Source organism: Euprymna scolopes, chromosome 1 (assembly GCF_053919585.1).
Source record: "Euprymna scolopes isolate OS-2025 chromosome 1, ASM5391958v1, whole genome shotgun sequence".
NCBI lineage: Eukaryota > Metazoa > Mollusca > Cephalopoda > Sepiida > Sepiolidae > Euprymna > Euprymna scolopes.
In genome coordinates this window covers 6,415,077-6,429,775 of record NC_136482.1, presented here as the reverse complement: position 1 = coordinate 6,429,775, position 14,699 = coordinate 6,415,077, and the positions used below count along the sequence as shown (strand labels likewise).

Sequence of the window (14,699 nt, the reverse complement as noted above, 5' to 3'; positions counted from 1 at the left end):
CTTTTCAAACTTAAGAATATGGATAGACATCAGTTGTTCTAATAATTTGGCAGAATTGTTAATTTGTTATTGTCAATTATCATCACCTGTATACAGCATCAGAGTGTTAACACACCAGTTCTCATTGGATCATCAAAGTTAAGCAACATTGACCCTGGTTAGTACTAAATGGGCGATCATATGGAAATACCAGGTGCTGTATGTGAGAGGGCATCAAAATCTTCCTGCAAGAACTGCAAAACCTAAAGTCATCATCTCACCTGACTGGGATATACATGCGACTGAGACCACTTGTGAATTTGATATTCCAGAGGAACTTCCTCCTTTGGATTAACTCACTTAGAGTAAATGCTGCTTTATTTCTTCATTTCATAGTGAGATGTGACTGTGGTGTAGTGGACAACATGTACTCACAATCCAGGTGTCAAGTTTGAAACCAATTGATTCCACAGCATTAATTTCGCTTATAGATGTTATAGGGACCCTCCAGATTCTAAAAAGAATTGGGGAAATTGCCTCAGATAGTAACAAATGAAGCTTCAATTTCTATAACACTGTCACTACTTCGAACCAACTATTAACCCTAACACTAAACCATTAAGTTATATGTGGATAATATTCATATGAAAGTTTTGGAATCTGAAACTGAATCTTATCTAAATGTGCATTTATTTTATTTCTTGCAACCGATTTTTTTTCTCTTTTACTCTGCAAAAAATTAAAATAGAAATTATTGGTTCTCATGAGAAAAATTTTCAAATAGAATCAAATTTATTCTTGCTTTAACTTCAGAAAGATGAGGTTGCATTAAACTCAATTGTAAGAAAAGACAGTAGTTTATGCATTATTTATCTGCAGCTACATGTTCTGCGATGTAAGTAATGATGTATCTCACATATTATTCTCCCAATATGATTGTCTAATAAAAGAAATACAATTTTTGTATGGCAAACAATAAAATTGGATTTTTTAGAGTTGTTTTAAAATATTAATTTATATGATTTTTTTATTAATATTTTAATGCTAAATGAATTTTTTTAGGATTCTTAATATTTTAATATTTAAATCTTGTTTTCTTTTTAATAATTAAAGTTGGAAAAACTAGGGAAGATTTTTTTTTTTAGATTAACATCAAAATTTATATGTAGTTTTTCTGTTCATTATATTTTGAGTAAGTATTAAAAAAATAAAAATTTTGGTCATGTGTTTTTGAATTGCATTCTATTTTTAGTGTCATTTATTAATGCATTACATTCTGAATTTGGAATTCAAGGATGAGACTAGATTTTGTAATAATTTAGAAATATATAAAAATAGCTAATAAAGGCCATGGGCTCATTTTAGTAAATTGTCCCCTCGTAAAAGATCTTTCATCTAACATTTATCAGGGAAATGGAGATATGATTTTAAGTGTAACTGAAAATGTGTATAAATCGATATTTGATTCTAAGCTATTTCTTCCTTTTTATATTTATACTAAAAAGTGTAATTCACTTTAGTTTCTGAAAATAATTATTCTGGCAAAGATGATTATTATGATGGAGACAATTTTAAAAACCAACCTAAAAAGCTTAATGTGTAAGGGTCATAACTTATTTTCATTTAATGATAAAAACATGAATTATCTCCCTTACATTTCAAACTTTTTTTTTAATCTCTTCATAATTTACATTTTTTGTAACATTTAAAAATTTAAACTGACATTAATGATTCCTGACCAATACCTGCTAGGTCAGCTAGTAGTTAATAAAAACAGATTTTTAGTAAATTACCTTCCTTTAAGTTCAATATTCATTAAAGGATGTAACGTTAGTGATGATGATGATGATGATGATGATGATGATGATGATGATCATCATCATCATCATCATCATCATCAGTTTAATGCCTATTTTACATGCTGGGATGTGATGATCGAAATTATAAAATATTTCATAACAAAACTTTTTAATTCATCAAAACGACAGAAAGTTATAACCCATCGAGTTAGAATGAGTAGTTTATGCCAAATTAATGGTTGAATATGGTTAAATTTCTGCCCATCTAACAGATATCATAATACTTAGTTTGTTGCACCTCTTTATAGCAAAGGCCCACAGAAAATTTCAGACAGATTGGCTCAGTAGTTTCCAAGAAAAATGAGAACTGACAAACAGAGACTAAAAGAAATATGATATAAAGTGAGGTTGTATTCTTATAGGCCAAATGCACTTCCTGCCGGCAACCTAATAAAGTGATGGGGAACTAACATTTACATTAAGACACCATATCTGATTGCTCATCAAGGCTAAAAATTTTCTAATTCTCTCTCGTAATCTATTTCTAAACCTAAATTACGAGGTTCGAATTTCGTCTATTCTATTTCATATTTACATTTAACTAATTCCCTATTTTTATACTTACATGAAAAGGGGACAGCCCTTATCATGTAACATTTTCTCTAAACACTACAACAAATGTCTACCTGAGTTTTGCTTCCCTGATAGCTGGGAAATTGCCTCAGAGTTACCAGTGTTCAAGAATTCTTTGTGAAAAAATTGTTCTACTTAATTATTACCTCATCAATCTCCTCCCTCTCTTTACAAAAATCTTTGAATAATTAATCAAGTGCTAGTCCGCCACCTCGAATCGCTAAACTTCTAATTGGCAGTATTAATTTTATTTCTTTCTGATGCTAATTAAGTAGCCAGATACAATATCATTTGTTTGAAAAGAACTGGGAAAAAATAACAAATAACAATAGCAGAAGCGAGTGAACTGAAAAGATGCATTTTTTATTTTTTTATGGAGGTCACCACTTATCAAGGCCCGGAGGCCACTCAGGGATAAGGGTTATTGCATGTACAGTAATCAATGAGATAGTATTGTAGTAATCATTTGTATTGGAGATTTGATAGAGTGTCTTACTTAAGAGGGCGGTTTGTTAGGAATTTGTTTATGTTGGACTTGAAGACATCTAAGTTGTAGTCAGGTGGGAAACAGGCAAACAGAAGAAAGTTCCACAGTCGTGCACTTCTGAGAAAGAAGCTCTGCTCATGGAATCTACATTTGGATTTAGGTACAGATAAAGACAGGTACATAATAATAAAAATAATAATATAAATTATTGACAGTAGTTTCAGCCAGATGGGTGTTTCTCATGAAAGATTGGCGAGGGGTGACCAAAGATTGGAGCTCAGACAAGCACTTGCCATGGAAATAATGCTAAAACAAAGACAGGCTCACAACGTCTCTTCTGTAGGAGAGAGGCTGCAGGGAAAAGAAAAGGGCATCCCCCACTAAGCCATGTAGTCTATTTTGTACTCTGTCAAGGCAGGATAGGCTGCTTTTAGCAGCTCCTGCCCAGATGTGGCAGCAGTACTCCATCCTTGGACGTACTTGCTTTTATACTGATAGAGAATTGCATCAGTAGTGAGATATCTTCTGGAGCAAAATGGTTTAACAAAACAGTAAATAATTTCTCTTTCTTTTCCTCCTTGTGACCTTTCAATTAAAATATTAGTGACTATAGTTGAAATATATTGGAAAATAGGAAACATTTCAGACAAGGGATCATGAGATCAACTCTGCTGAATCATAAGAAACAGTGGTTGAAGCGGTTGGACACGATACCACCAGTTTAAGAAGAACCAAATTATTATGGGAAAAGATAATTCGTTTAACAGCGTTAACCAAACTGAAAAGATATGTTTTTAAGATGATCTAAGAAAACATTAAACAATTAAATGATGTGCTTTAAACATAACCCTCTCTCTTTCTAAATAGTAACATTATACATCCGTTGAAATGTTCACAAAGATTTGAGAAAATACAACTCTTTTTATTTGCACAATAACCTTCAACTATAAACCTACATAATATCCTTTAAAATTTTTAAAGATTTTAAAAGAGTTATTTGTGTAGGATTATCAATGCAAACAGAACTACTGAAAAGATTTTCACCTTTTCATATTGAAAATTTCACGTGTTACTTGATTTACTGAATTTAATGGATCCCAAAGCAAAACCACCTTAGTTGTGGTGTCTTCGATTCATTGAGTTCAAATTTTTTTTGTAAACATTTGGATTCAAGAAGAACAAAGCAAAACTTAAAAATAAATGTAAGGGTACTTCTGCAGTTTAAAGTTCCTTTTCCCATGAGTCTCACTCAGCAATGCCCGGCAAACGACGCAAACTGCCAGATTATACTGAGTGAGTAAAAAGAGATGCAAGTGAGCAGGTGGTCAGAATTGGAAGAAAACAAAAGAAAGGAAACAGTTTAAAAGGAAAAGAAAAGAAAGGGCAGAGTATCATTGCGCTTCTTCAAGTATAGTATACAACCTCCCTGTGTTAAGAATTGCTTTTGGAATAAACACCTCTGACCTCCTTCGGTTAAGAACGGTTTTCGGAATAAACACCTCCACCCACCCACCCCTTTTAAGAATGGCTTTCGGAATAAACATTTCTAACCGCAAAAGCCGTTCTTAACATGGGGAGGTTGAGGTGTTTATTTTGAAAGCCGTTCTTGATATAGGGAGGTTGGGGGGTGTTTATACTATGCTGGGGCAGGTTGTAAAAAAAATACCAAAATAACTTTCCATACACAAACAAAAAAAATGTATTTGTTCACTAATTAAAAGAAACAAAGTTTTTATTACTAAAAAAAAAAAAAAAAAAAAATGCCATAAAAAATAAATAAAAATTTATGAAATTATTATGGTAGATTATTTGTTTTATTTTCTTTCTTTTTTGTCCGTTTTTTTTTTTTTTTTTTTTTTTTTATTGACTTCCGTTTGCTCGGTATAATCTGGCGATTTCCGTTGTCTGCCAGGCATTTCCGAGCAAGACTCACGGAAAAACAGGCTTTAAACTGCAGCAGTACCAAGGCGAGAAATGATAACTTATTAAAGAAAGAAGAGTTATTTCCCTTAGGTGAAATTTTTTAATATAACAATTTCAAAATTTGCATTTATTAGATTTCCCCTAATTTAGGAGTCAAAAGGTATTTGATATTTCGTGAGGTCATTCACCAGTCATCACAGTTCAGCAGGCCTATTATAAATAACATGGTACAACAATAATAAATGAAAGTTGGCTAGTTAGAATCAAAGTTTGATTTGTCAACTTAAATGCTATGTTTCTGAATTTTAAGATCAGGTTTGATAATTTGGATTGTTTGAATGATTCAAATTACTGTTCTCATCTTGAGTGTTATTCTTACATTTCCTCGATGTAACCTTCGACCTTCTTCTGGTGTATCTTGTCAAACTTGGGGATCCTTATATAGAACTACACCATGCAAGGACTCATGGTGTACTGGATAAAGTACTTGGTAAAATTCAGTTACACTCTTCTAGTAGCAATACACATGAAAAGATTTAAATGGCTTAAAATATTTCAATATTGGTATATATATATATATATATATATATATATATATATATATAGAAAGAGCTTGATAAGCTAAGAAAGAATCTTTTTAAATTTTTTAAATCCAATTAAAATCAAGGTCGTTATGACTATTTTTATGCCCTGCATGTTTGGATATTTTCCCCTCTTTAAGACCATATGCGTTTTGTCACATTTTTTGCACGACTTTTTCAAAGTTAAAACACAAGACTAAGCAATGAAATTTGCCATATAAGTGTATTTTTGTGCAAGGAATCTGAATATGCTACTGAAAATCTCCAGAAATGAATGGTTTCCAAATAATCTGCAGCAAATGCGCATAGATATGCTGTGATTGCTTAAAAATGCCATGTATTCATTAAAAGAAAAGAAGTTAGAGAACTCAAAGTTTAGTTGTAATGCATTTTATGTGCCAAAAACTGAAATCGAAATCTAGGATTGGTTAAAAATGAATATATTGCAATATTTCTTTGGTATTATTGTAGATTAATACCTTCTGTTATCCCTCCCCATCTGACCACCTCTCCAAAATATGTGATTCTAACTTTATAGACAATTGAATGTGAACAACTTGAAAAACTTTAATAAAAGATAGACAAAAATTATTTTAGAATTTAATGTAAAATGATTTCCCATTTTGAATCATTTGAGCAGTTTAGGGCAGTTACCCCCCCCCCCAACCTTTTTCCTATGATAGATAAATCTTGGGTGTTTGTTTTTGTTTGTTTGTTTGTTTGTTTTCTAAAAGGCGATTATGCATGGTTTTGAGAGGGTCTTTGTGCAATTATAAAAAGGTGGGGAGGTTGCCACTCTGACTTTGGGTTAATGATAGGGCTAAGGAAAATTATGTGTGAACATCCTGAAGACTTGATAGAAACAAAACAAAAACAATTTTAGAATTTAGAGTGGGGGTTGGTTTGACATAAATGTAAAATAATTCACCATTTCAAGACGATCCTAGCGTTTTAGGACAATTGACCAATTTATTGGGGGGGGGGGGTAAATATATGCACTTTTCTTTAAACGTTTTTTATGCTTTTTTTATTTTTATTTATTTTTTTATGCTTATATGAGCTCACAGAGGAAGTTTGTTTAGTGGGGAGCTCTGCCACTTGTACTTAGCGTTATTGTTAAGGCTAAAGGTTTTAGGAGGAGGCTTGCCACTCATACCTAGGATTAGACATAGAATTAAGCAAGTTTTTTTTTTTGTTTTTTTTTTCAAGAGGGTGTTTGATACCCATTGTGAAACTTTACAAGAATTATGATAAACAGACAAAAATAAATGTTATTTAAAAAAGTAACGTCCCTCTAAGAGAAAGCATGATGCTTGGAAAAATATCAAGTATTTAAATTCTATTTAAATATAAAAAAGAAACAAGTTTTTGCTAAAGCTGACAAATTGTTAAAAATTTTGAATTAATGTTATTTTGATTTTTAATTTACATTTCATGTCTTTTTCTACGTTATTATTTTTTAACTGAGCACCTCCTACAAATATTTAAATATTGATTTTTTTATTTTTTTTTATTTTTTTTTTTTAATAATCGAGGAGATTAGTTTCCATTTGATAATAATTTACTGAAAACGAAAATTAGAAGTGTGTGTGTGTACCATTCGTACACGTGAACAAAAACAATCATATTTCACATTTTCGCTTGTTAAAATATTTTAAAATTTACTACTACCCAATTTTAAAAAATATTTGTATGGTTGATAACAAAATAGCTCTAACTAAACATGTAAGAAATTTTTTTTATAACCAGATTTTCAATTAAAAAAAAAATCGATTTGGAATAAAAATAAACAAAAACAAAACGTCTGTTTACGCCATGTTATCGCTGCTGCTGCTGCTATTGCTAATACTACAGAAGTCTTGATTCAAATTCATAACGATTTTTTTTAGATATTATGTTTTTAAATTGCTACGTACCACTAGAGAAAACACTGTTCAATCATCTTTTTAACGAATAAACATAGTAAAAAGATTGTTTTATTTAATAGTGAGTGTCCGAAGAAAATTTTTTTCAAAATTTTCAATACTCATCATTTTGAAATCTTTTTTTAACACAACAAAAAAACGAGTGGTCAAATGAATTTCGGACACTCGAAATTATTAAAAATGACATCTCTTTTAGCTAATTTCCAAATTTCATTAAAAAAATTCTTAACAGAAACACGGTACGAATGTTTACAAATCAGGCAGGGTCGTTACAAAATCTTATCGAAAATGCTGTTTTATGATGTTCACATTTTTATCACTTTATTTGCTTAAAACTCTAAAAATATATAATGTATGTTATTATTTACTAATTTATTTGAAAGTATATTCATTTCTGAACAAAACGGTGGTATTTTGAAAACTTAAACTGCTTTGGTTTTTAAAATATGGCTATTTTAGCAGACCCCCTTGAAATCTGTGATTATCCAAAGCGTTTTAACGGCCATGTGTATTGCTACTTCTAGAGGTTTAAGATTCAATCCTCAGTGCAAACACACAAAATACAATTTCAAATTACTTAGGACTTCTACCCAGCCATGGCTGACAAAAAGAGAGCACGCTACCCTCATTGATTAAATAACAGGTTCTGTTCAAAATTTTGTGCAGATTCCTGAATTCAACAGAAAGATTCCCAAGTTCAACAAGATATACCCAAAGAAGGTCAGCGATTACATCAACCAAAACTTGAAAATAACATTCAAGATGAGAATAGTTGTGTAAATAATTTGAATGCAAACTTAAATGCTATTTAGGTCCAACTTTACATGTTAGAATTTATTGAATTATTTTTCCTGTTTCAGAAATTGAATACTGACACATGAAACAAGAATTTAGTCATTCTGTTCAATTCCACTTACACTATCGTATCGCTTGTATGTCTTAAGTAACGCATTAAACACGTCTGGAGCTCGATATAAAAGTAGGCGGAATCTATTCTCGACTGAGGAATAGAAGAATACACACTGTCTGATTTCTATGTTGTTAGCATGTACTTAGGAATAGCAGACTTTTTTTATTTATCTAATTTGGGGGGGGGGTCTCATATTTACCCCCAAACAAGATAAATTATCACTGAGACTGTGAATTAGGGGAGGTACCTACAAGGATATTCTAAGCAGTGAGATGCCAGCTTACATTTCATTTAAACATCTGCATGTTAGTACAGTCAGGGAAGCAGGATATGGGAAAAGAATTCTACAGTCTAGCAGTTGAAGAGAAGAAACTTTCAGTGAGAAAGGCTCTTTGGTAGATTGGAGATTCTTTAGTTAATGCACTGGCCTATATATGGCAACAATATTCCATGCATAGGCGAATGGTAGCTTTATAGAGATATAGTGTTAGGCGTGAGTATTTTTCTAGCATGGTAGACGGAGCCAATCTTCTTTGTCTTAGTAGCAATAAATGATACCATTCATTCCACTACAGATTGGCAGGAGTGAGGTTCCAGACATTACTTTGGACAGGTGCACATTCATTTTTCTCATTTGGTATAGAGTGTAGTGTCATCAGTAACTCGGACACAATTTAATCAGAGAGATCATCTGTGAACAATAAAAGTCCAAAGATCAACCCCTGGCACACACCTGAATAATACTTCTCTTCATTTATTGAAACTGACGTAAACAACAATGTGATACTATGGACGTCTCCTCCTTCCAGAGTCAAGATCTCTAACAATGAGAGAAAATAATTCATTAGCACAGCAAAATAAATTAGATTAGTAAAAAGATGCTTTGAGGTCACCCAGATCTTTTTGAACACTTGAGACAGGAAGACACCTTATGGTTGGTGGTCGGTTTCCAAATAACCCCAGTCCCAGCCAACAGGACAAGTGTAGAAGAAGTTTCTATTAATCGTGTGGTAGTGACTAAGATAAAAGACTGGACATAGAATTTCTGATTTTGATATTTCTGATTTCTGAATTTAGGAATCAGGGTTAGTTTGGACAGTTTATAGTTTGGTACAATAGATGACAGCTGGCAGCTCAGAGGTTCTCTTAAGAGAGATCAGAGAGGCTGGTGTCAAAGTCGGGCAAGAGTAGGTTGAGCTGTTAAAGATAATTACTGGGGACTGACATGATCATCATTGGACAACATTTGGGTTTTTTATTTTTAACGTTACGCAAATGTATCGCACACATCCAGAGCTCAACTGAGTTATATCAAGATCGTGTCTTGTGTTGTTTTATTGCAGTGCGACCAGAAAGGTAATCATCAGCTTACAGAGAATTACATGAAGAAACTCAGATTGTACTACGATGGCCAGCATGCAATCAACATCAGATAAAGATATGCTTAACGAAAAAGATGCCGTATGTAAAATATGGTTATAGTAGCCTTGCAAGCCAAGAAACAATATTAATTCGCAAATACAAAGAGCATAAATGATGTCCTTTATCATTTGCTGTGATTTGCATTGACCACAAACTGGCTAGTGGTGACAGATTGCATTCAAAATAACATTAAACAACATCCAATGATAAAAGTTCAAATTTAGGGATTATGGAGTTCCTTCTTAGTTATCATTACTTCCAGGTCCATTCTGACTTATCATTCTGTCATCTCTAAGTAAACATGAAAATGAATCCCAAGACATATACATAAATGTACAAAGTGCAATCCATGTCAGTAACTTAGCTTATCTTGGGTTTTACTTCTCCTAGATTAGTTGTTAAACCAAGGCCTTTGTGTCGAGGCTACCCTACTATTTCACCATTTTTTGTTTTTCACTTGGAGAAGTATAAAGTTATCCCCTAGTTGTCATTACTCTTAGTTTCACCCTGACTGAGTGGCAGTGCCTGTCAAGGTCAGATCTATGAAATCTGTGCTCAGTCTGACACAAAACTGCATCCAATAATATATATTACTATATTTATATCATGAATAATTTGTTACAGCAGACATTTTGATACATTTTTGAAGATATTAAGAATTTGATGTGCAAAAACTTTGGTTCTTGTTCAGAATTCCCCCTTTTAAAAAAACAAAAATAAAAAAACATCTCTATAGTGTATGTATTCATGTTGAAACAAAAATTTCATATTCCAAAAATCATATAAATTGACTGAATAGTTTTATTTTTAACTAAGAAAATGAAATTTCATAAGTGAAAAGGGATGTTTTCACATTGCCATTGTGAAAAAACAAGGGAAGATAACTCAACAATAATTTAAACTTGCAAGATCAGTTTTGTAATGCTCATGATTTTCTAATAATTGCTTTAAATCGTTTCAAAATGATTTTCTTAATAAAAATAAAACTTTTGGATTTTTGGAATATGATCTTTCCATTCAACAAAGGGTACATACATCATAAAGATTTTTTTGTATTTTTGATTTTTAATAATATAAAAAGGGAGGAGGGGTTTGGACAAACACCAAAACTTTTACCAAAATGACCGGATTTGTCATTAAATAATTCGAAAAGGGTTGATATGCCACTAAGGAAATAAGTGATAAATTTTAGTTTTAAAAAAAAAAGGTCTAAGGAGACAATTTACTAAAAATTAAAAATTTGTATCTTTCAACATTTAAAATATACAAAAGAAGGTAGTGAAAATTAAAAAAAAAAGTAAAGGTTAAAGAGCCCTGAATATAGATATACAGATTTTAAAAAAGGGGGGAGGGGGTAAGGTAAAAATCTGCAGGCAAAACTGACAGTGAACAAATACACAAACAGCCATTCCCTCGGGTTTATACACCAAAGAACAACAGAACATTTAAAAAGAAAACAAGAAAGAAACTTACATTCAGATCGCATGCCAACGGCAAGACACTTTTGGAGGCGGCAAAACTGGCATCGATTACGATGTATTTTGGTAACAGGGCAGTCCTTATTGCCTCGACATGCATAACCCAGTTGTTTACGAATACTCCTTTTGAAAAAACCTTTGCAACCTTCACAACTAATCGCTCCATAATGACGACCTGCAAAATGAAGTAAGCAAATGCATTAAATAGTATTAAGAATATTTTAATTTGTAGAGGTTGATGTAGTTTGCTTGAAGCATTATTTAGTGTGTATATAAAGGTAATTTATGGAAGGCAATACAATGCAGAGGTGTAATGGATAGAGAAAATTTGAAGTAAATTAATTTAATATAACGATGGAATGAGTTCTAGATTTTTTATTTTGTCATCTTAGTTGGTGGGGCGGGGGGGGGGATAATGGTGGTAAATGAATGCCAATAAGCATCATATTTTTTACAAGCATAAATGTTGTGCATTCACAAGAATGGCACCCATATTTAAAAATGGCTGACAATCATTCAAATACAACATGATTAATTTATGCCCTAGTAGCACCCAAATCAATAAACATACAAACACGTACTTAAGAACATTTTATTTCCAATTAAATTCTTCATTATTATATAGATATTGGACTTTCCAGACATCTTTTGTAATACTGCTTCAATATTTCATACGTATAACGATGGAATGAGTTCTAGATTTTTTATTTTGTCATCTGAGTTGGAGTGGGGGGGGGTGATAAATGAATGCCAATAAGCATCATATTATTTTTTACAAGCATAAATGTTGTGCATTCACAAGAATGGCACCCATATTAATACTGCTTCAATATTTCATACGTATAACTTCAAAACATATTTTTCGTTAAATTTTGATATTTCTCATGTAGATTCATTTATATTCCACCAATATAACTCAACACACAAAATTCTAGTTGCTTTTATGTCCACTGAGGAGGTTATGTTTTCAGTCATGTTTATAACTTTCTTTATTTTGATACAGCCTAGAGTTCACATTGCTTGAGCAATCATCACTAAACTTGATCAAAATATTGATCATGATCCAAATTAGAACTGATTTAACTTTTAGATATCTAGTTTAAAGGTTAAAGATCACAGGGAACATGAGTCGGAACAGATACATTGAGAGCATTGCCAAGGCTGCTGCGCAGTAAGTGAGCTCTCTCTCTACCGTGCTAGAAAGCTGCTTATGCCTGAAAGTATGGAGTACTGTTGTCATAGATGGGCTGACGCATCTGCTACTAGTCTCTCGCTCTTGGACAGAGTTCAAAAGAGAATCACCAACCTGATAGGTCCTGAACTGTCATCTAAGCTTCAGCCTTTGCCCCATCGACGAAATGTTGCATCCCTCTGCCTGTTCTACAAGTATTTTAATGGTGAATGCTCTGATGAATTACAAGCACTTGTGCCCCCCTCAATGTAAATACCCTCGACAAACCCGACAAGCAGCTAAATCCCACCCCTTCACAGTAGAGATCCCTAGGTGTAAGAAAGCCTTCTACTCCAATAGTTTCTTCCCCAGAACTGCTAGACTTCGGAACTCGCTTCTGGGATTCTGCTTTCCCAACTGTACCGACATGCAGAAGTTCAAGTGTAATGTGAACAGACATCTTGTTACTCATCTCCCTTCAACTTGTGTCCCCGATAGTAGGCCTAACCCTACTTCAAAGTGGCACTGTGCCTTGTTTGGGGTGAAAATTGAATTAAAAAAAGGTCAAATAAAAAAGTGAGAGCCATACTTTTGGCAATAACTTTGGTTCTCTTCATCATAGATTTGTTATTTCGCCCAAATTGTAGCTAATGAAGTCCTCCATGTAATGTGGCTTTGACCTTGAAAAGTTTTATAATCTGATATATTTCTAATGTTTCAATGTTTTTTCTTGTTCTCTTCACAGATATTCTTGAAATGTTAGAGGAACCCCATGAAATTGATATAGGGCATACAGTGTTTTGTATAATTATATCATTTTTATTAGCATGAGTTGTTTCATGTTGAGAAAAAGTTTCCTTGCCTAAATCATTATTGTTGTCTATCAAAGTTGTTTGAATACCTGTCTGGATAGTAGATGAAAAGGAGATTTTTTTCACAATTCATCTCAATTTCAATTTTCACTGGATTGTGATTTAAAACCGAATTAGAAGCACAATATTCCAAACATTTAATAAATGAATGAATTGTGCAGATCTAGACAGTGTACAACCATACCAAACGTTTTGCCATTAATGTCCATTTATTATTATTATTATTATGGCATTAGGGCCTACTTCACAATATTTTCAGTTACGGTATAGCTAGAAATGTTTTCTCAATCATTAAATCATTTCTCTCTGATAGGCTCATAAGAGTAGTGGTTGATGGGCAGAAATCAGAGGCCCACAGTATTATCGCTGGAGCCCCTTAGGAGTCCATCCTAGGCCCAACTCTCTTCCCAATCTACATCAATGATCTCCCAAAACACATACTTAAATCATTTGTTGACATCTATGCTGATGACATGACCATCTATGGCAACACATCTAAGGCTGTAAATGACAAAATTCTCTTTGATTCTCTCTCCTCTGATCTTGAGCGCACGGTACAGTGGGGGAAGATGTGGCTGGTTACTTTTAATTCATCTAAAACCAAGCTTCTATCTTTACATCATCAATGCGCTGAATCCCACCTGGCATCAGTTGAAATGGATGGCTCTTGTCTAGGGGAGACTCCATGTTTTGATAAGCTTCTGGGATTGACCTTTACTCCTGATCTGAAATGGAACACGTACATCAAGTCTATTGCCAAGGTCGCTGGAAAAATGGTTGGATCCTTCTACCGCTCCAGAAGATATCTCTCTGCTGATGCAATTCTCTATCTATATAAAAGTCAAGTATGTCCAAGGATGGAGTACTGCAGCCTATCCTGCCTTGACAGAGTACAAAATAGACTTTGCGGCTTAGTGGGGGATGTTCTTTTCTCTTCCCTGCAACCTCTCTCCCACAGAAGAGACGTAACGAGCATGTCTTTGTTTTATCGTTATTTCCATGGCAAGTGCTCGTCTGAGCTCCAATCCCTGCCCCCCTCGCCGATCTTTCACGATAAACACCCGTTTAACTGAAACCACTGTCAAAAATTTTCCCCCTCTTTAACTGTGCCAAAACCAAAACATAGATTCCATGAACAAAGCTTCTTTCTTAGAAGTGCACGCCAGTGGAACTCTCTTCCGTCTGCCTGTTTCCCATCTGACTACAACATAGATGTCTTCAAGTCCAACATAAACAAATTCCTGATGAACTGCCCCCTTAAGTAAGACACTTTATCAAATCTCTAATACTAACGATTACTATGATACCATCCCATTAATTACTGTACACACAATAACTCTTATCCCCGAGTGGCTTTGGGGCCTTGATAAGTGGTGACTTCCATGTAAAAAAAAAAAAAATAGAAGCTAAAAATATAATATCTTGTGAAATAGACAAATGCTTTCTATTCGCAGATGCAAATATATTTATTATTTTTTCTATTTTTTACTTATAACACTTCAGATACACTAATTATCCG

General features: G+C 33.2%; 1 protein-coding gene across 14 annotated transcripts in view; it reads right to left on the bottom strand.

The window, feature by feature from the left end:
• LOC145270082 (orphan steroid hormone receptor 2-like) overlaps positions 1-14,699 on the bottom strand; it is a 428,823-nt gene that overhangs the window by 175,068 nt on the left and 239,056 nt on the right. For all 14 annotated transcript variants that reach the window (XM_080126369.1, XM_080127865.1, XM_080127743.1 and 11 more), the window contains one exon: positions 11,133-11,312. In XM_080126369.1, the coding sequence (XP_079982495.1) occupies positions 11,133-11,312 (180 nt within the window). The remainder of the gene's footprint in view (positions 1-11,132; positions 11,313-14,699) is intronic.